At 38.6% G+C, this 22,096-nt stretch overlaps 1 protein-coding gene across 1 annotated transcript; it reads left to right on the top strand.

Moving 5' to 3' along the window:
* The first annotated feature begins 696 nt into the window (after nt 1-696).
* smc1b (structural maintenance of chromosomes 1B) lies at nt 697-21,932 on the top strand. Its single transcript, XM_008410843.2, has 25 exons — nt 697-1,131; nt 1,463-1,651; nt 3,973-4,085; nt 4,343-4,546; nt 5,042-5,280; nt 5,391-5,646; nt 9,629-9,769; nt 9,895-9,977; nt 10,098-10,305; nt 10,393-10,578; nt 11,337-11,522; nt 11,605-11,751; nt 11,853-11,990; nt 12,267-12,383; nt 13,467-13,573; nt 14,359-14,500; nt 15,046-15,191; nt 16,779-16,932; nt 17,015-17,113; nt 17,632-17,788; nt 19,060-19,214; nt 19,476-19,627; nt 19,733-19,802; nt 21,241-21,351; nt 21,428-21,932. Exons 1-25 carry the CDS (start codon nt 1,023-1,025, stop codon nt 21,569-21,571), a joined length of 3,753 nt encoding a protein of 1,250 aa, XP_008409065.1. The 5' UTR covers nt 697-1,022; the 3' UTR covers nt 21,572-21,932.
* The last annotated feature ends 164 nt before the right edge of the window (nt 21,933-22,096 follow it).

The raw sequence follows: 22,096 nt of genomic DNA on the forward strand, positions 1-22,096 counted from the left end.
GGCAGCCTACTATATAAAGTACTCAGGGACCACTTCATTATTACTACATATACACATAACAAATCATGTCACGCACAATACGGGATGAGTGGCAACCCTAGATGCAAGTGAAGGTTTAGGGCTTTGGGTCAAAGCCTTCAATTTTATTTGAATTACCGTGAACACAGAAGCACTTTAAACTGCGAATTACACTCCCGTTGGTCCCCATCAACATATCTGCCAAGTCTGAAGTAAACTGGATGAAAGTTCATGACGACATTGATAAATAAAAATCCTCTAAATGTGTCTTCTTCACATCACTTTTTTTCCTTTCTTCAAACATTTGTTGATGTTCACTATATGGGAGCAAATGACAAGGTTATGGGTCAGACATGAAGGCAATGAAATTCATTGCTAAGAAACAAACAAAAAATTAATGTAGAAAGATATAAGTGGCAATGTGAGAAAAAAGAGGATCAGCGATTATGAGAAGCTGAGAGTCAATATGCTTTAATTACAGAGTAACAATATTCAGCAACTGAATTATTTCAGACATGGTAAGGTAATGTAATTTTATTTGATTTATATAGCACATTTTTAGCAACAAGGCAAAGCTCTTTATATGAATTAGAAGGAAATATAAACGAAATAACAATCCAAAGGAAAGAGTATGGTATGTTTTCTTCAAATCTAAACAAAGATTGAGAAATATACTCTTTCCATGAATGCCGTGTATATTCTCTTATCTATTGTAAGATTACTGATAGACCTCACCTGATTATTTTTACCTTTAAACAGTGAATTATATCGATACATGTTTTTTAGTGACAAAAACAGATTTAAAAATAATAAATAGTCTATTACGGTATTTGCAAGAGGAGTGCATACTACATAGAAGCTTTCCATAACTTTATAAGCCTAACAGCTTTTGTAATTACAGTGTTTTTTTGAAAGGTATTTTTGTTTTCCCGCCTCTGACGCTCCGTCTTGTTCAAAAGGTTGTTGCGCAGATAATTTAGCTGCTGGAYGCACCGTGGACCAACATGGGTTATCTCAAACAAATTGATATCGAAAACTTCAAGTCGTGGCGTGGGAAGCAAGTCATTGGACCTTTTATGCGATTTAATTGTATTATAGGCACAAATGGCTCCGGTAAGTCAACCTTTAAATACTGTACTAACTTTCTTGTTAGCTAGCAAGGTACAAACTTCGTCAACTAGCAAAGTGCTAGCTTGTTTAAACTGATGTTGGGCTGCTCAGTTTATTATGATAAAAAGTGATGTTAATGCACTATGTATGAAGATAACATATAGTGAAATTAGAGCCTTGGAGTTAAAAGACCTCAGAATATAATTTAGAGAGTAAATAAATATGCTAGTGGAACTTGTTAGCCGACCATTCTTTTCTAATGTTACTCGGTGGTCATTTTGGCTGTGTACTGTTATGTTACTGATATATTGTAATTGTTTAATATCGCTTAAAGGTAAGTCCAATGTGATGGACGCCCTGAGCTTCGCCATAGGCGAGAGGGTCGCCTCTCTTCGGGTGAAGCACCTGCGGGACCTGGTCCACGGAGCCCACATCGGTAAACCTGTGTCCGACACTGCGCGTGTGGCGCTGCGCTTCTTGAATGACGACGAGATAGAGACCGTCTTTTGTCGTACAATAACAGGTTAGTGTAAAAGTATAGTGCAGTAAGTCGATTTAGGCCAGGGGTGCCCAGAGTCGGTCCTCGAGGGCCGGTGTTCTGCATGTTTTAGTTCTCTCCCTGGTTTTACACACCTGCATCAAATGATGGCTCATTAGAAGGCCTAAGCAGAACATTGACTTGCTGAGGAGGATGTTACAACCACTGCGGAGAGAACTAAAACACGCAGGRTACCGGCCCTCGAGGGCCGACGTTGGACAGCACTGATTTAGGCATTCTAAACAGGACGTTTCGTTCAAAGGAATTACATTAGTGAAGTTACTTAAATTATAGAATGCTGTAGCTGCCAAAAAAATATTGAGAACAGTCATTTTATAAAGAATAGAATAGGTGTACAGTCATGGCCAAAAGTTTTGAGAATGACACAAATATTATATTTTCACATGATCTGCTGCCCTCTGGTTTTCATGTGTGTATGTCAGATGTTTTCATCACATACAGAAATACAATTGCAATCATATTAGGACTAACAAAAGCTTTTATTGACAGAGTGAGTTAATGCAGCAAGTCAATATTTGCAGTGTTGTCCCCTCTTCTTCAGGACCTCTGCAATTCTCCCTGGCATGCTCTCAATCAACTTCTGGACCAAATCCTGWCTRATAGCAGTCCATTCTTGCACAATCAATGCTTGCATTTTGTCAGAATTCCTTGGTTTTTGTTTGTCCACCCGTCTSTTGATGATTGACCACAAGTTTTCAATGGGATTAAGATCTGGGGAGTTTCCAGGCCATGGACCCAACATCTCTATGTTTTGTTCCCTGAGCCAGTTGGTTATCACTTTGCTTTATGGCAAGGTGCTCCATCATGCTGGAAAAGGCATTGTTCATCACCAAACTGCTCTTGGACGGTTGGGAGAAGTTGCTCTCGGAGGACATTCTGGTACCATTCTTTATTCATGGCTGTGTTTTTAGGCAAGCCTGTGAGAGAGCTGACTCCCTTGGCTGAGAAGCAACCCCACACATGAATGGTTTCAGGATGCTTTACAGTTGGCATGAGGCAAGACTGGTGGTAGAGCTCACCTGGTCTTCTCCCAACAAGCTGTTTTCCAGATGTTCCAAACAATCGGAAAGGGGATTCATCAGAGAAAATGACTTTACCTCAGTCCTCAGCAGTCCACTCCCTGTACCTTTTGCAGAATATCAGTCTGTCCCTGATGTTTTTCCTGGAGAGAAGTGGCTTCTTTGCTGGCCTCCTTGAGACCAGGCCTTGCTCCAAGAGTCTCCGCCTCACAGTGCGTGCAGATGCACTCACACCTGCCTGCTGCCATTCCTGAGCAAGCTCTGCACTGCTGGTAGCCAGATCCTGCAGCTGAAACACTTTTAAGAGACGGTCCTGGCGCTGGTCTTTCTTGGGCGCCCTGGAGCCTTTTTGGCAACAATGGAACATCTCTCCTTGAAGTTCTTGATGATGCGATAGATTGTTGACTGAGGKRYAMTCTGTCTAGCTGCGATACTCTTTCTAGCTGCGATTCTCTTTCTAGCTGCGATACTCTTTCTAGCTGCGATTCTCTTTCTAGCTGCGATACTCTTTCTAGCTGCGATACTCTTCCCTGTTAGGCCATTTTTGTGCAGTGCAATGATGACTTTACGTGTTTCTTTAGAGATAACCATGGTTCACAGAAGAGAAACAATGATGCCAAGCATCAGCCTCTTTTTAAAGTGTCCAGTGGTGTCATTCTTACTTAATCATGACAGATTGATCTCCAGCCCTGTCCTCATCAACACCCACACCTGTGTTAATGGAGCAATCACTGAAGCGATGTTAGCTGGTCCTTTTAAGGCTGCAATGAAGTTGAAATGTGTTTTGCGGGATAAAGTTCATTTTCTAGGCAAATATTGACTTTGCAATTAATTGCTGTTAAGCTGATCACTCTTTATAACATTCTGGAGTATATACAAATTGCCATTATAAAAACTGAAGCAGTAGACTTTGTAAATATTAACATTTGAATCATTCTCAAAACTTTTGGCCATGACTGTAGGTGATATGAGTTTAATTTGTATCCGATCATTTTCTTTGTATAACTATTGAGAGGGTTTGTTAGCACTGCTAAATGATTTCTCTGGACAGAGAAAAAGATCTTAATTTTGATTCAACCTTACACTTTATCTAAAAAAATATGAAATTTTAGTCCTGAACAGTTATTATGATCAAACCCATATTGCCTTTGATAAACAGTTAAGTTTTGTACACTTCTGAGATTACACACCTCCTGCCCCCTTCATCGTTATGGATAGACAAGAGTGCCATAAATTATCCTTCACTACGTTTTTTCATATTTCCAGGGGACTCTTCTGCATATCATATTAATGGATCTCATGTTTCACATGCTAAATACATCGAGGAGCTTGAAAAGATTGGCATCGTGACCAAAGCTCAGAACTGTGTGGTGTTCCAGGTAAGATGTTAAGATGTTCTAGCATTGTATTTAGATTATATTTTTTACTGTTTTTTCCTCAAAAATGTAATTTTCCTCCCTGCCCTAATTCGGGATAGTGATATTTCAATGGTCTAATCATTACATTCATCTTTACGAATGATAACAGCTGAAAGCTGAATTTGCAAAAGGCTAAATTAAGAGAAACGGGACAAAAAGTGGCACAAAACGGAAACGGTGGAGAAAGTAAAGATGTAATTCATCATGTTTCTTTGTAGGGGGCGGTGGAGGCCATAGCTTTGAAGGACCCAAAGGAGAGGACTAAGATGTTGGAGTGCATCTGTCAGTCCAAGCAGTACGCTGCAGAATACAAGACGAAAAAAGAAGCTCTGATGAAGGCCAAGGAGGACACACAGTTTCACTTCAACAAGAAAAAATCTGCCACTGTGGAAAGGAAACAGGTGTCCCTGGAAAAAGTCGAGGTGAATAAAATTAGCAACTATTTCACCTGCAAGCTAATAACCTGAAAGGAAAATGAGTTTCCTATATGGTGTAGTTGTGCTACATTTATTTTCAGGGTGTCATTAAAACATCTTAAATTAATTTGTCTAAAATTAGAGCCTTGAATTGATTGAAATTAATTAAATAGAGTAGGTTAGCCGTTAACATGTTAATCACAGGTCTTCAATTTTGTGGGACTTTTCTGTCAGGCAAAAGTTTGAACAGACATCTTCACTGTGTTCTTTGGTGGTTGAGGCTACCGCTAACCAGGTGCTAATATTCCCTTGCTAGCTAATTCGCTAGCTTTTCGCTAGAAAAAAAAAGGACTGAAAAAATGAATTTTGTTCTTAATCTAAATATATGTCTTGTGACCTGGTAAGTTGTGGCTTTTTTGAATAATGTCACCCAAATTCTTCACCAAAAATTTTTCATATTTGGTCTGGTCAGACTCTTAACCAGCTCATCCCATATTTCAGGCCCAGAAATACCAGGAATTGGTGAATGAGCTGAACCAGAAACGTTTGCAGCTGAGTCTTTTTGAGCTTTATCACAACGAGAAGGGCATCGACGCCATCAGCGACTCGCTGAGGGGGAGGAAGGAGATCGCAGCGGAAATGAGCAGGGAGTTAGGTGCTGCAGAGCAGAGCGTGAAAGCCCACAAAAAAGAACATGGACGCTGCACTAGAGAGGTGCAGCACATGGATAAAGAGATCCGGTGTGTTTGTCCCGACAGCATTAAAAACTTTTTTTCTTTACAGCTTTGAGTAAAATCATGTTTTGTCTTTGCGTACCATTAATCTTCTCTGCTGTTTCCTCGTGGCGAAGCGGTCAGGAGCAAGTCCTGACTCAGTCCAGGTCACAGTACATCAAAGCCAAGGTGAACACATCCCATCACGTGAAGAAGGCCGAAGAGATCGGCGATGCCGTGAAGAAGAAGAGGCGGGTGCTGGCTGCCAAGGAGCAGCAGCTGGAGGAGGGTCGGCAGGAAGTGGTCGAGCTCCAGAGGGCCTGGAGGAGGTACGAGAAGCAGACCCAGGATGGAGTGGTGAGGGGCAAAGACATCAGTCTGGATGAGGATCAGGTAACCGTGCATGAGACGTGCAAATACTGTTCATAAAATCATGCTGGAAATATTCATTTTCAAGTTTCAAGTAGTAAAAAAGAATAAACAAAAGAAATGTTTGAAACTTGACACACATGTATGAAGAAAATGTGTTTACTGTATAACTTCAGCGTAAATAATTCAAGAATAACTACATTAATTTGTAAGAACACATTTCAACCTTTTTTTTAGAGAACCTAAAGCCCTATTCTTGCCTTCATAAAGCAGTTGAACGCGTCATTTTCAACCACTTTGTGCAGTTTCATGTCCTTGCCGATGAATGTGGCATCAGCCTCCGTTAGTTTATGGACTTGCAGAGAATTTTGAGTTTCAAACACCTCCAGCTGTGTTTGCCTCGGGGGAGGCACAGAGTGTGTTTGCGTTTCGTGTTTCGTTAAAAGGCTTCAGCGACCTGTTGTGTTTCCACAACAAAGCAAAGTTTGCATACATCTCAGTTCTTACCCAGTTCATTGTTTAAATCCAAAATATTTTCAGACATCAAGATCTTTAAAAAAGTCTTTTATTCATGTATCTAAAATCTTTTCTGAGTCAAAAGTTTGAAAAGATGTCTTTTCTTCATTTCAGTCTGACTCAAGACAGTTGATGTCACAGTTGCTAACTAGCTGCTAGCTTACTCTTGCTCACTAGCTTTTTGACATCCATCATTGACGAGGAACAAATGACGATAGAGCCACTTGGAGTGAAATCCAACACACGGAACAACAAAAGTTTAACATTTTCAGGGCTTAAAGAACTCCGGCCGGATTTCTGGCTTTTGACCAAACGGTCCACCTCAACCAAACTGTAGTCTCCGGGCTAAAAGAGCTCAGTCTACAAAGATGTCTGCCAATCAGAATTCTAGCTTCCGTGTTCTTGACCAATGACTGTAAAATGGTTTGTAGAAAAGAAGCGCATGCGTTCGGTTTGGYGRTTAAATCAAATGCGATATGAAAGAAGATGGAGTTTGTCTGACCCGGTAATACAACACGTTTACTTGAGAAAGGAATTAAAAACAAGTGGCGCTGGGCATAGCTAGAGGAAAGGGGACAGGAAGGTGGCGGAAATTTTTCCAAAAGAGGGCGCTGGGATTCCTTTGGGGGGCCGTTTGGTCTAAGGTAAACCTTACAATCACAATACCAGTTTAGACTTTGAGCAACTTCCTAAAACTGTATTTCGAAGCGTTCATTTTATAGCGTTAACACCGGAGCTGTAAGTGGTCCGGTATGAAATGGGGGTGATAGAACAACGGTAACACAGCACTTTTAAATTTCAACAATCAGAATACAGAAATTGTTTCCGTTGTTGTAAAAGGTTTATGTCAGTCTGCCTTTTTCCCATCGATACGCTTCCCGACCGCTCTGCACCATACGGGGAAAAAAAAAAAAAAAAGACGAGGTGCACATTGCGCAAAACTCTGAAACAGGAGAAGCGGGACATAAAACGGATGGAGCGACGAACTAGATGTGAATTATGGCATAAAAACAGAATCCGACGCTGAACAGTGAAAAAATCAACACATGATGTGAAACACATGATGATTAGGCGGCGCAGAAGGTGACGAGTGAAGATTACTGATGGTCAATAAATGATCAAATAAATCAGCAACAGGAAAGAAACTAAAGTGGACATAGCAATAAACCAAGAGAGGATAATACCAATCAAAGAAAACTAAATGGAAATGAATGAAGAACAAAATGCAAGAATAAACTAAGAAACTAAAGTAAATACAGAGGAATAAACTGGTATGGCAAGACCTTACGAGCAAAAATTAATACAGATGACTGTATGGCAAGAATAAACAGACACTATTTCCAGATAAAAGGTAAAATAATATTGTTGAAATGTCATGGGTTTGTCGAGACCACATCTAGTACTGAGAATAAATATATCTGACAGACCATAACAGTAAAGAACTTATCACTTATTTATGTTTTTAATTAGATTTGATATATTAATTTCTTCAATATTATTTTTCATGTCAGTGTTAATGTCATGAGKCTGATGACTCCATGACACTTTCAATTTGACTCATTAGGATTTGATTAAGAACCAGATTTGTTCTTTGTMATTTCTGTCCAGTAAAACTATTAATCTATAAATCAATAGACAGGTCTATATAAAGATATAATCCATGTTTCTGTCTCATATTTGTATGGCATTTAAAGGACCTGGAACTTTTGTTTTTCCACTGAAAGCTCAGGTTTGCACAATAAATGCCATGTGGGTGAAGTTTTATGGATGATACTCTGATGTCCCATTCTCCTGAAAGCAGCACAGAGCTGCACCACCAAAAACCGACAGAAACACTGAAGAGAAGAAGAGYTATGATTAATGTAGTTACAGTTCTATCCATGTTTTAATGTTGGAGAGYTCAGTCGTTTTGCAAATAGTTCAAAGTTTAAACTGGCATGTTGAACATCTTTTATCTGGTCATTTTGAGGAATATTTAACAACTAGAAAATGGCAAAGAATAAGAATATTTTTTCCACTCTGACTGGCTGCTGTTAGGTCTACAAATTTTAAGTTGAATGTTCATTAAATTTTTCGTAGACACCTGTGAAAATAATTTCTATTCACATGTTTTTTTTGTTCTCTGGGAAATTATCTTGATGATAAGTACAGAAACAAGCATAAAAATCATAACATCTACAATAGTGATAGTAATATTAATGATAAAATWAAATAATAAGTCAGTGCAAAGTAGCCTGCAAATTCTTTATTGGGGGGCGGTGAGGGACCTGGATATGGGATGGGGGTGCTGGGACAAAAAAGGTTGAGAAACACTGATCTAGTTGGTAATGTTGCATGTTCTAAATTGCAGAAACATTGACTGAAAGGACTCTTATTTAATGTTGAGGGATTTTTGCCTGTAAGGCAAACCTTTAGGGCACAGACATTTTACATTTTGTTTTGAGTTGAAATGTAYTGAAGTCTTATTTAAGTTTGAGTGTTTAGCTTGTTAATTGTATTGTTAGAAGCAATTGTTTGCACTATTCAAAGACACTTTTTATTAAACTGTGGCAATAGCAACAGTTTAATAAAAAGTGTTGCTATTGCTATTATATATAACTTATAGTTATATAATTATAACTTATAGTTATAATTTCTATCATAACTATAAGTTTCAGGCTCAGGATTTTTTTTTACTTTAAGCCCTGCATTTTCAACTTCCTTGCTGGTCACATACAAGGGTAGGGGCATTTGATACAAGAAAAACTGACATGGTCCAGGCACTGATGGACGCAAGGACTGAACAGTGAATACAAAACAGGTGTTTATTACGGAATCAACTTATTCTTAGTCAAACAGGCCAGGGTCAGAACCAGGGAATCCAAATCAGGGTCAGGCGGTTCCTGATGTCAGGGTCAGACAGACATGGGGTCAAAGCGAGGAGGTCCAAATCCAGTGGAGAAGGTCAGGATTGGGGACAGGAGAGGCAACTGGGCAGAAGGGAAGAGACAGACAGGTTAGTTACTGGGCAATTCGCTCAAGTAGCTACAGCAGGCCTGAAGGTGTTACCGCTGAGGGTTTCACAACAATCTGACGCGTGCAGGGGGAAGATCTGTCCTTATATGGCAGCAGCTGGGGATCAGGGTGATGATGATCACGTGTGAGTGGTCACAACTCAACAGCAGCTGTGACAAAAACTTTTAATCTTGACACTATCGGGGTTATTAAGTCTTTAGAGAGACATATGCAGTGTGCTGCCAAGAGCCACAACAGACCTTAGACCAGATCCCCAACCACTGACTATATTTGTAGTTTTTTTTGTTTTAACTTCCATTGAAGATGGCTTTAAAATTGATCTTTAAAGTCTTAAATTTGACTTGCTGAAACCTGCAGATACCGCGGAACTGGAGACGGTATCCAGGAGTTATAATGAGTGATAATAATGATTATTATCAGTCATTATTATAAGTGATAATAATGAAGTCTAAAACCACCATGTTCTGTGTTCCAGCTGCATCAGTACAAGGAGCTGAAGGAGCTGGCCCAGAAGCAGGGCGCTGTCCTCTGCCAGCAGGCCGACAAGCTGCACTGGGAAGTGAGAGCAGACAATGAAAAGGTGGTTTTTGACCAACGCAGAAAGAAGGAGATAGAGGTGCGTTTATCTTTCCTCGTCATACGAGCTCCATGATGTTTTGACGATAGCTGGATAGTCATAAATCTCTGGGAAATATGTCCGTTAAATCCTCTGTGCTTCAACTGAAACATCGTATTTTGCAGGTTGCCATCAGAAACAACCAAACTCACCTGGAGGAATTCATGAGTAGAGCAGAGAAACTAGAGGAATACACCCGGAAATGCAAGTAGGTCAAATATATTTGGTCTCTAACACAGAATTTCAATCATATTTGTTCATATTCTGGGAAAGTTTGATTTAATGTAATCTAGAAAGAAAGTGCAACAAAGTTAACATTTTGACTCAGGAAGTTGCTTGAAGATCTTGATGAGCGGCAGCATAGCCTGACTGCAGAGCTTCAGCATGTGACCCAGCGTGGTGAGGAGGCGAAGCAGGAGCTGGACCAGGTGATGGAGGAGCTGAGGAGCGCTCGGCTGGACAGCCACGAGACCAGGAGGCAGCAGCAGCGCCGGGAGCTGCTGGAGAAACTCCGCAGACTCTACCCTCAGACGGTTGTAAGACCAAAACCCCGACAGCTGCAAAACAAACCCTGCAGTAGTCCGGTTTGTTGCAAACTATTTGACCGCTTTGTGCCGTTTCAGTTTGGGCGCCTGTCCGACCTGTGCAGCCCGGTCCACAAGAAGTACCAGCTGGCCGTGACCAAGGTGTTCGGCAGATACATGAACTCTATCGTTGTGTCATCTGAGAAAGTCGCCCGCGAATGCATCGCCTTTCTCAAGGAGCAGCGGGCCGAGCCCGAGACCTTCCTGCCCGTTGACTACCTGCTTGTACGTCACGTCGTTTCCCTACAAACTTCTGCTGTACTTCTATACAGCAGAAGTACAGAAACTCACACCTCTGGCGCTTACCGAAGTGACAGAAGTTGCTGTTTGTACAGCTGCTTGAAATTCCTGAAAATACATCAATTTCTATTAGGCGTTTTTCAATGTTTTTAAAGACCTCGATTTCTGCCAATAATCTGGCAAAGCAACAAGACATTTAGTGCAGTTCTAGTTCCAGTTGCAGATTATAATTAGTATTTTAATCACTATTATTGACATAAAACAAGCTCCTATGTTGTGCTGAAAAGTTTCTTCGGAGTTAGTTTTGTCTTATTTCAAATACATTAAGATATTTACACAAAAAAAAGTCAAAATATTTGGTAATATTTTGTTGCATCGTTGAGCTATCAAAGCGATCGACTCAGAACTGAACCTTTAGTCACATAAAGACAATTACAAAGTCAGTCTTCTATCACCTGAAGAACATTTCTAGGATTACAGATCCTTGATATTGATATTTAGACTGCACAGTTTTGTAATAAAGTGATATGTAACATTTGATTAAAGCCTAAATTTGGAAAACCAGATACCGTCATACACCTAATAAAACGACGGACACCATTTTTTCTCACTGTAAAGTTAAATCAGACTAAACTATCAGTTCCTTTCTGTTGTTCTGTCTCTAAAGTAAAAGGAGAAAAAGTGTTTAAATTTGACTGTGGGAAAAGCAGATGAACTCTGACCCTCGCTCCCCTGGTGTTCAGGTGAATCCTCTGAACGAGCGCCTGAGGGAGATTCCGGGAGTCAAGATGGTGGTGGACGTGGTGCAGGTGAACGCCGGCAGCGCTCAGCTGGGGAAAGTGGTGCAGTATGTCTGCGGCAACGCCTTGGTGTGCGAGACCATGAGAGAGGCCCGCAGCGTGGCCTTCGACAGACCAGACCGAGTCAGAGTAAGCACGACGCGGAGCTCGTTTTACGTCGTGTTGCTACTGTTCCTTACGAATATTTGCTAATTGTCGGTGTGGGCTGCAGACGGTCACCCTGGATGGGACGCTGTTCAAAACGTCCGGTGTTATCTCCGGAGGCTCCAGTGACCTGCGGACCAAAGCTCGCTGCTGGGAGGAGAAGGATGTGCGTCGTCTGAAGGAACACAGAGATCAGCTGATGAACGAGATACGCGTCAGTCAACTAAATAAATCACATGACATGCTTTCACCTCGTTTGGTTCCTTTTGCTGCTACTCTTCAAATTTATCGTTAATCTGACTTCTTCTCCTTCAGGACTTATCGAGACAGAAAAGGAAGGAGGCTAATTTAAATCAGATCTTGGCTGAGTCTCAGGGAGCCCAGACCCGTCTGAAATACACCGTAACAGATCTGGAAATCCTCCGGAGCAAAACCATCCCCAAATGCCAAGCGGTAGGAGCACAGAGCTGCTGTGAGGTCTCACTCTTATCTGACTGCTGGACACACATCTGCTGGTGCAGAAAAAAACTGATTCTATAGAGAATCGCAATTCCTAGTCCAGATCATTCTGAATCAATTCAAAACGCTCAAAAATCGATTTTAAAATTAAGCTGTACGTCTTTGCTGCTCCTATTTGCAAGTGTGCTGCATATCAGATTACACAGCCACTGATTCTCCTCTTCAGATCAAACGTGTTGATGTCAGTTTTGTGCCTCTGATGGATTTCAGGAGATCTCCCGTCTGGAGAGCGAACTGTCAAACCTTGAGTATCAGATCGAGATGCAGCAGGAGGATCTCGAAGCGAAAGATGCAGAGATGAAGAGGATTAGAGAACAGATCGATCAGGTGCAGCCTCTCCAACACGTTTACATTTAGAAAAGAAAACATTTTAGGTTGCTTAACTCTGGAAGTACTGGGTTGTAAGTGTGAAACTAACGATTAGTTGATTAATTGTATACAAAAAGGTACATTCTATAGATTTCTTTTTATTTCTTTTTATTTAACCACTAAAACCTATTTTATGCTGTACTAGAAAAAACATTACAATATTCAAATAACTCGATTCCTTTTTTAAATGAGAAAATTTTATTGCCTAATATGCAACAACATAGCATTATTTTAGTAAATAAAACTCCACTTACGGATTTTTGGCTAAAACATTTTTTTTATTATTTTTTATTTTTTGTACAGTTTTCGCTCAATGATTGCTCTGAATGTCTTCTCAGCAAGTGCCCATTTTTGAGTCTAATGATTAATCAATTGCTAAATTGAGTATTAATTCAACAATCGATTAATCGGTTCAGCCCTACTGGAAGAAGAATACAAGGACTTTGTTTTAAGTTTCTGTCAAGTTTTTTTTTTTTTTTTTTTTACCTAATTTGTAGTTGTGTTTTGTGTACAGTGGACTGCTGGTATTCACATTTGCAAACTCTTAAAACTCCCTTTAGAAACTTTTACTGCCAGTTTTAACAGTTCACACATAAAATATWGACTAATGTGGAATCCTACAGGGCTGCACAGTGGCGCAGTTGGTAGAGCTGTTCTTGCTGCAAGGCCGGGCCGGGTTTGATTCCCGGCCCCACTAAGGGACAAGGGTGTAAAGAAGATGGATAGACGGAATCGTAACCCTCTTAGTGCTAGAATATAACATCGAGAGTCTTCCTTATCTCCACTCTTGAAGGTTCAGCCAATCAGCCCCAGGAAAAATAAGTGCAACTCCAGCCAATCACATGTCAAGTAGAAGTTCTGGCTTCCCAAGCTGCATTTACCTTCAAAGATTTTGAATATGGAAAACCTGTAATTTTTCACACATACCTATTTTAATGGAAGATTTGCACTATTCTGTTGTTATTCTATTCATAGCTGGCATTGGGAAGGTAATTGTGCTTGGGATCATGTCATGTTTAACTGTGTGGATGTTGTTTTTAGATCGATGACATGGTGTTTGCGGACTTCTGCGCTAAGATTGGCGTGGAAACTATTAGAGAGTTTGAGCAGGAACACTTAAAACAGAAGGCAGAGCTCGACAAGAAACGGTAAAACACACGTGTGTGTTTACATTGTTGTATGTATAATCTGGTAGTTTTAGTGATGATTATGAAGAAATAAGACAGAAGAACTCCTCCTCCCTTTACAGGTTTTTCCTGTTTTTCATCAAATTAATGTTAAAATCTGGCAATAAGAGCTGGCGTGGATATATAAATCTGTCTAAAAWTAATAATTTAATGTATAAATCCAGCCAAACTTGGTCTTATGTGACAAAGTAATTGCCTCCCTCATTTTTAGTCATGAAATATCTCCCATTATCCCACTTTTTATTGATTTTAACCAAGCAAACACAGGTACGTTTACTGTCAGAGCTATACTATCCAGAAGTCATTTAGATAAGACCTCTCTAAGGCTAAAAGAACACATCAAGGTCAGAGGTCAATTTAAGAGTAGAGATGAAGCATTTACACAAAATATTAAAATGCACACAGAAACTCAAACATAGAACCTTAAATAAGCTGTTTAGACAGTTTAGCAGAAAAAAATTACACTTTAAAGTCAAAGTGGCTCAAATGAAAGTAGTTGGAAGTTGTTGAATGAAGGGCTCTATAACCAATTATGTTGAAAGAGCTTTTGCTTTAAATACTTTTATAATAAGTGAAATCATTTAAAAAGTCTTTGAATTAACTCTTTAAGATTAAAATGATCTGAAATCTTAAAAAATATATACTTTTTTACTGCATTAAATATTTCAGTTTGGCCCTTAATTTACCCCTCTGAAGAGCCCGTTTGTAATGAAGGTCGTTCAAGATTCACATATCTTTCCCCGAAGGCTGGAGTTCGAAAGTCAGCAGACTCGCTTGAACGCTCAGCTTGAATATGAAGCAGAGCAGCTGGCTCAGGAGAAGAAGAAACTCAGCAAAATGGAAGATACCATCAGGAAGGAGGAGCAAGCCACGGTGGAAAGCAGAGAGGTGGAGTCACTTTCCTAGCTTTTGTGTAGCAACAAAGAGAAATAGGAGTAAATAATTGCTGCTTTTCCATTGACCTTAAAATTGTGCAAATTAGAATTCCGAAGTTGGAATTCGCTCAAAATCCTTTTCCATAAGATGTTTTTGCGCTAGGATGAGGTGGTTTATCGAATTTAGTGTATTTTGCAGAACTAAAATGGAAACATTTTTCGCATTACACGAGTCACACGATCAATAACCTGATGTTACTACCAGAGGAAAAGATGGAGAAGACGACAGGAAGTGGTAGGATGATGATGGCGTGGCATTTTTTAAATGACTTATCACATGAACAAATTTATTCACATGTGACTTTAATGTGTTTATGTTTTTTCGACATGAGCAGAATGTTGACCAAATTTTGCGCACATTTGTAATGGAAATGTGCGCAACAAGTAGCCCACACTTCGGTTTCCTCACTTTGCTGCTGTTGTCGATATATGATAACAAGCATGTGTTGTTTGTTTATTACCTGTACTTTAAGCTAACTYTCACCGTTTTTCCCGCAGGTTGAGAACAATCTCCTAGAGACGGTGGAGGAGTGTCAGAACAAGCTTCTGGAGATGAAGAACGAGCTGCTCCTTAAAAAAAGCCAGGTGGCCTCAGTCAAAGCTGAGCTCAACCAGAAAACTCAAAAGCTGCAGGAGACAAACAAGTAAAGATCCCTCCAGTACCGGCACTTTCTCATCCCGTTTAAAGCAATCCGTCACTGAAACACAGACCGATTTGTACAGCTGCTGTGTCGTCTTTTTGTTTTAAAACTTTAAAATAGTCCACAGACGTTCTGAAGTTTCCAGTTTCTTTTAAAGGAAACTCTTGAAAATAATTTGGATATAAGGTTTCTTAACTTCCAAAAGTAGTTAAACATTGAATAAAAATTGCACTAAAATTTGTGAATGAAATCATAATAGAATATTTTGGGCTTGTTGATTGGCTGCTGATATTTTACTACGAGGTTTCATTCTATATTTAAAGGATTTCTTCCAAATCTTTAAATTCATAGCTTCTTCAAAATCTACAAGTTTCATATACAAGTGTATATATTCTATTTATTTTAACACAGAGATAGTAAAAAATGTAAATAATTTTACAAACTTTAAAGAAAATACTGTAATTCATATTTAGCAGTTTAATCCAGAGGTTCCCAAACAGGATTAGCTTCTCTGTTGGGACCCACAAACAATGCTACAAAATATGTAGAGAAAATTTGACTTTTAGAAAGTTTCTTTCACACTTTTATTTTCCATTCAATATATATATTTTGCATAAATGCTGCCTCATTTCTTCTGATTTTAGCGGGCATGCTAAAATCATGCATGCCACTTGACAAATCTGACTGACTAATTAGAATGATGAATTGTGGCAAATAACATTTTTAGTAAATTATTTTAACTTATGTTCTATAATAATGCTTGAAAAAAACAGATTAGATTTTATGATGACATTTTTCTGGTGAAAAAAAAAATGGTAGTTTTTTTTTTATTTCGTCACTCTCCCTCCAGTTTTCTGTTGCCTCTCTGGCGCCCCCTGGTGTTTCAGTTATGCCAGATCAGAACACTCACAGACCGTGCCTCATTTTAATAAGTCAAAAATCAGACCCAGTCCGTAATCAATGCTGAAAAAAATCCCTCATTGATGTTATAAATGAATAAATGTGACTTAGAATTCCAAGTCAGCTGCAAGCTTTTATATCATTATTATGTGTTTATTTAAGAATCGCCATTAGTCTACCACAGTACAGACTATTCCTCCTGGGGTCCACACCACAAATCAATACAATAAAAATCATGTTTTTACAAATATTAAAAAAAAAAAGACAAAGTTAAATACCTTAAGACACAAACAAAATCAAAACATTAAATTCAAATTAACCGCCTCAGCAATTTTAACATTTTAACAAACATTACAAAAGGACATCATAAAMTACCTTAAAACACACAAACAAAATTAAAACACAAAATTTCAACAATTTCAAGGACGGGTTAAAAACAAACTAATGATTGTTGCCATCAATCATTTGCCTCTTTTTACACCAGACTATACAAGAAGCTTGTTGATGGGTGTAACAAAGCGTTTGGTTGAGGTGGAATTTGAAGCATGTTTGACCAAATTCTAATATCTTTACACTACTGGAGCCTGGAAGTTTGTATTTTTATAGTCTAATGATCCAGAAAACTGCTGTTGGTGTTTTTGAGAGCGTCATTAGCATCCCGGTGTTGTTTCTGCTGTGGCGTGCGTTCAGAGAGCTGACGAAGCTTCAGCGCGAGGTCATGTCCGCGGAGACGGCTTTGGAGCAGAAGCGCATAGCTCGACACAACATGCTGCTCGCCTGCAAAATCCAGGACCTGCAGATCACCATGCTGTCAGGCAACCTCAACGAGATCAGCGAGGTGCAGGTGGGGCTTCTGTTTCAGTAGCTTGACTGGTTATGGAATGAAACTGGAATAATATCAAAGTTTTGTATTTGTCGTTTTGCAGCTCATGACGGATTCAGAAAGTACCACAGCCACAATGGACATTTATGAACGAGAAGCTCAGTTCGTTATTGATTATTCTGAGCTGGAAGAGGAGCTCACGGTGAGATGATAGTTTGGGGTTTTGCACTATAGTTTGGTTTTATTTCATTGGTTTGTCTAATGAATACACAACACAGAAGATGCCATTTTCCAAAAAAAAAGTATTTGATTGTTATTGAACAACCAACTGACTGGAGTTTTCTCCTAACTTTTGCTGTCGCCATTTTGTTTACTAGTACTGTAATTTGCTGTAAACTGTTTGTTGGGGGGGGGTTCACATCAGTTCGAAAGGCTAATAAGTAGATCCAGAAATACAAAAACGGAGGATATTGTATCTATAATTTCATTCTGTTTTACTTAGTTTTATAAATTCACAATATAGTTCCAGTTAGTTATAGTTTGTACTTCAATTAACAAAAATGTTTTCTCAATTTCAGTTTTTGTGATTTGGTTAGTTTTAGTCGACTGTAATAACCTCAGTCAGCCAAATTCAGCCGGGTGAGACAGCAGCTGAATTATTTTTCCACTTAACTTCAGTTTGACGTTCACTCTGCGTGTAATGACTGTATTTATTGGCAGCTTCTGCGTGATGAGGAGCAGCTGGAGGCTCACATGGAGAAGCTGAAGGAGTCGGTCTCMTCTCTGGAAGAAGTGCTGCAACGCACCACTCCGCCTAACCTGAAAGCTCTGGAGAAAATGAGGGATGTGAAGGACAAGCTGCAGGGGGTGACTGAAGGTGGTTTCATTTTCCTGCMGTTTTGTGTCTTTGCTCTTGAGTTTTATTACCTTCTAGCACAAAGATATTGACAGTATTCATGCCATAATATCTCCCAGGAATCTAAACCAAACCCCAAAAAAGAAAAAGAAAAGTATGTTCAACTGTTGGGAGCTGAAAGAAGTACTTTGTGAAAATGTACTAGGGCTGTACTTTTTGTTTAGATATCCAGAAAGTTTTCCATTTTAGATTTGGCTTAACATTACACAACAACTGCCTTCTGTACTGTAAAACCTGCTGTACTTTAAAACATACTGTATGCACATTTGGGAGAGAGACATTTTCAAATAGCCATCCGAGCCAAGTTAAAGTAACATTTATATTGTGACCAGTTGTTGTCTTCACTTGGAACTATTTTGTGACGACTTATTTCTTATCTTTCGTCACGTTAACGTGTTTAAAAACGTGTCTAAAGGTGAAAATGTCAAGCAGAATCAGTGGAGAGTCTTCAGTGTGTGTGTTGCTTTTGATGCACCACCTGTCTCAGCTGTGTGTGTTTTGGGTTCAATATGTGGCTTTCACAGTGTCCTGCTGTCTCAGGACGGTATACTTTACTTCAGCCATGAATAGAATAGAATATAATTTAATGTTTGTCACTGTATACAGTATATGTACAATGAGATTAAGATGACGTCATTGTCTTATGCGCAAACATAAAATGTAAAGTTTTTCAGAACCAAACCCTCTTTATTTGATTTTTCTCTCTTTCTCTTCTTTAAAGGAAAAAACTAATCAAAGAAAAATATTCTTAAAATTTTTCTATGCCTTCTATGAGTTTATTGGCGGGGGGGATCCAGATTTTCTGAAAATTATATCTTTATAAATGGCAAACTCATTTAATCGATAAAATTGTTTGTAGTTTTTACATATAGGWGTCATCTACCTGTYTGGGAATGAAACCTCAATGCTTAATTACCCAATCAATAAGAAAATAGGTCCAGCTGTCACTGCTACTTTTACTTTCRAGCATTTAGCATCTTTATCAGAGCAGACAGTGCCGTGTATTTAAGTTGCACTGGTTCTGTAACTTATTTATCAAACTTATTGTTGCAGTGCCAAGTGTAAAGTAAGGCTACATCATTTTGGTTTGGAATACCAAACCAGACGATGTTCACATGTTGCATATAAGAACCGTTGTTTCTTTATTTAGAAASAGTAGTTTCTAAATAAAGTTTCTTAAATGCATAGTTTTCCTCTGACTGATAAACTTGGACTGTCTCTTCCTCACTCAGCCTTTGACGCCAGCACCAGAGCAGCCAGGAGGTGTAACCAGGAGTTTGAGCAGGTCAAAGCTCAGCGGTTCCAGCTCTTCAGTCAGTGCTTTGAGCACGTGCTGCTCGTCATCGATCAGATCTACAAACGGATATGCAGAAACAGGAGTGCCCAGGTGAGAGCCCTCCATTTAAACCCCCTCTGGGGACTGCAGGACTGGCTGGTGTAAAACACAAAACCACGGTAGACACAGGAACAAGTCGGCCATCTTTTTCACTGCTCACGTTTTCTCTGTAGGAAAACGGCGACCAGAAATGTCTTACTTGCTGGTTTTTTTTTTTTTTTTTTTTTTTCTGCTTATTAAGCTGTTGGTCTATTCTTAAATGACTATATCTGAATTTGATCTTTACATGAACATTTTCCATGGTGCTTCAAGGCCATTTTGAGTGCTGAAAACCCAGAGGAGCCATATTTAGGTGGCATCAACTATAACTGTGTGGCTCCAGGGAAGCGCTTCATGTCCATGGACAATCTGTCTGGTGGAGAAAAGGCCATCGCYGCTCTCGCTCTGCTGTTTGCAATACACAGGTAACCCGGGTTACCAGGTTCAAACAAATCATTTGCAAAGTGTAACTGTTATTGTTATTTTTCTGTCCATCATTAATAAATTAAGCCTTGTGCCTCTTCCTTTAGCTTCCGTCCAGCTCCTTTCTTCATCTTGGATGAGGTGGACGCAGCTCTGGACAACACCAACATCAGCAAGGTGCAAACCGTGTTGCTATGGAGAACRCATCTGGACAAAAACAGCAATAAGCAGAAATAAAGAAATGGCTCCAWAAMGTCATTTATCTGTTAAATATTCAGAAAGAAACACAATAAGAACTTTCCCACATTATTTGCCAGTACAGAGTAACAGTGTGTATTTGTTTATCATTTTCAACAATATTAGTTTAAATATCATTTAATTTTATAAATCTGCAAAGAAACAAGCAAAGTAGAAAACAGGAGTAAAAAATGCAAAGCGGAAATGTTAGGGGAGGAAATAAACCAATGAATAATTTATAAAAGGGACAGTAAATTTAAAAAGTAGTAATTAAATATAGAATATGATGAAAAAATAAGAAGTCAAAGTAGTAAAACTAAAAAAGTATTAAATACTTACAGAAAATGGGAAAAAGAAAAGAGAAATATATGGAATGAAAAGATAGTCAAAAAAATGTAGTAAATCCAGAATATGGGAAGAAAAAAGAAAAATGATGAAATAAGAAGTGACAGTCAATAAAAAACTAAATATTTAATATGGGGTAAAAAAGAACAAATGAAATTGTAATAAAATAAAGAATATGGGAGGAAAAAAGGAAGAATNGTTTAAATATCATTTAATTTTATAAATCTGCAAAGAAACAAGCAAAGTAGAAAACAGGAGTAAAAAATGCAAAGCGGAAATGTTAGGGGAGGAAATAAACCAATGAATAATTTATAAAAGGGACAGTAAATTTAAAAAGTAGTAATTAAATATAGAATATGATGAAAAAATAAGAAGTCAAAGTAGTAAAACTAAAAAAGTATTAAATACTTACAGAAAATGGGAAAAAGAAAAGAGAAATATATGGAATGAAAAGATAGTCAAAAAAATGTAGTAAATCCAGAATATGGGAAGAAAAAAGAAAAATGATGAAATAAGAAGTGACAGTCAATAAAAAACTAAATATTTAATATGGGGTAAAAAAGAACAAATGAAATTGTAATAAAATAAAGAATATGGGAGGAAAAARGRARRAWKRAWWAWWAAAMMAAAWKKWAMMRKWAAWTWAAAAATCATGTTAAATACACAWTATGAAAAAATTAGGAAATTGAGGAAGCCGATAAAAACAATATGATTGTAAATAAAATGGAAAATTAAATAATAGTGATTATTAAAATTCATACTGTCAAAAATGATAAATATTTGGTACACTGTGTGATCCAAAAAGCTGAGAACGTTCTTATTTATTGGATTTGATATTTAGCACATAAATTACTTAAGTACTTGTAAATTATTATTCAAGCCATTTATTTMTTTTTGTTTATTACCAATAATGTCCGGATCCGTCCTCCATAGACGTTGCAGGCGAGACGCTCGCTGCTGGGCTTTAGCTGCTGATACATTAGTTGGTAAAAGTTTTTTGTAACTAGAGAACCATGTTGTGATTCGTCTCCAGGTGACGAGCTTCATCAGAGAGGAGTCCAGAGAGAACATGCAGATCATCGTCATCTCCCTGAAGGAGGAGTTCTTCTCCAAAGCCGACGCCCTGCTGGGAGTCTACTCTGATGTGGGAAAACACTTTCCATGTTGTTTATTCAGTTAGAAATTCGTTCGCACTGATGCTTTTTTCCTCGTTTTTCCAGTTGGATGGATGCATGTTCAGCCGCGTTCTGACCCTGGACCTGCGCCCCTACCCTCTGGCTGAAGAGGAGAGCAGCAACGAAACAGACAAGGAGACCCAAGCAGACAGAGGATCTGAGTCCTGCTGCCCCGAAATTCCTTCATGAACGAAATCATTAGTTTGCAGTTCAACTCTGTTTAGAAAAACTGGTTCTTATAGTTTCAGTTTGTTATTGCGAAATGGTAACKGCTGTTTTCTGTTGCTGTTTTWGTTTTTTTTCCTAAAACGTGTTAGCTTGCAGTTCYTTGAGTGGTAAACTTAAATCTCCGGGTTTTTACCGATGGATCGACCYGGTATAAGAACTGCTTGTGAGTCCAGTTCTGTCATTTATAGTCATAACATGACAGGAAGTTCAGGAAAGAGTTCAGGTTTAAATACAGTTTTAAAAAACAAAGTTTTGTATTGGAAAAAAAAACAACTTTCCACGTTTGTAATGTTTTGCATTTAGTTATGCTGTAAGCATAACTCCTGTTCATTAAAAATACATTGAACAAAATATGTTGATATATTTCTGTGTTAATGATTGAATCATTTTATGACGTGGGAGATAAAGCAATAAGCTTATTTATTAACGTTATTATTTATGCTATTTGACATTTACTAAACAGAATAACTGCAAGATTATCGAAGA

The sequence above is a fragment of the Poecilia reticulata genome, linkage group LG6 (genome assembly GCF_000633615.1).
Source record: "Poecilia reticulata strain Guanapo linkage group LG6, Guppy_female_1.0+MT, whole genome shotgun sequence".
Classification (NCBI taxonomy): Eukaryota; Metazoa; Chordata; class Actinopteri; order Cyprinodontiformes; family Poeciliidae; genus Poecilia; species Poecilia reticulata.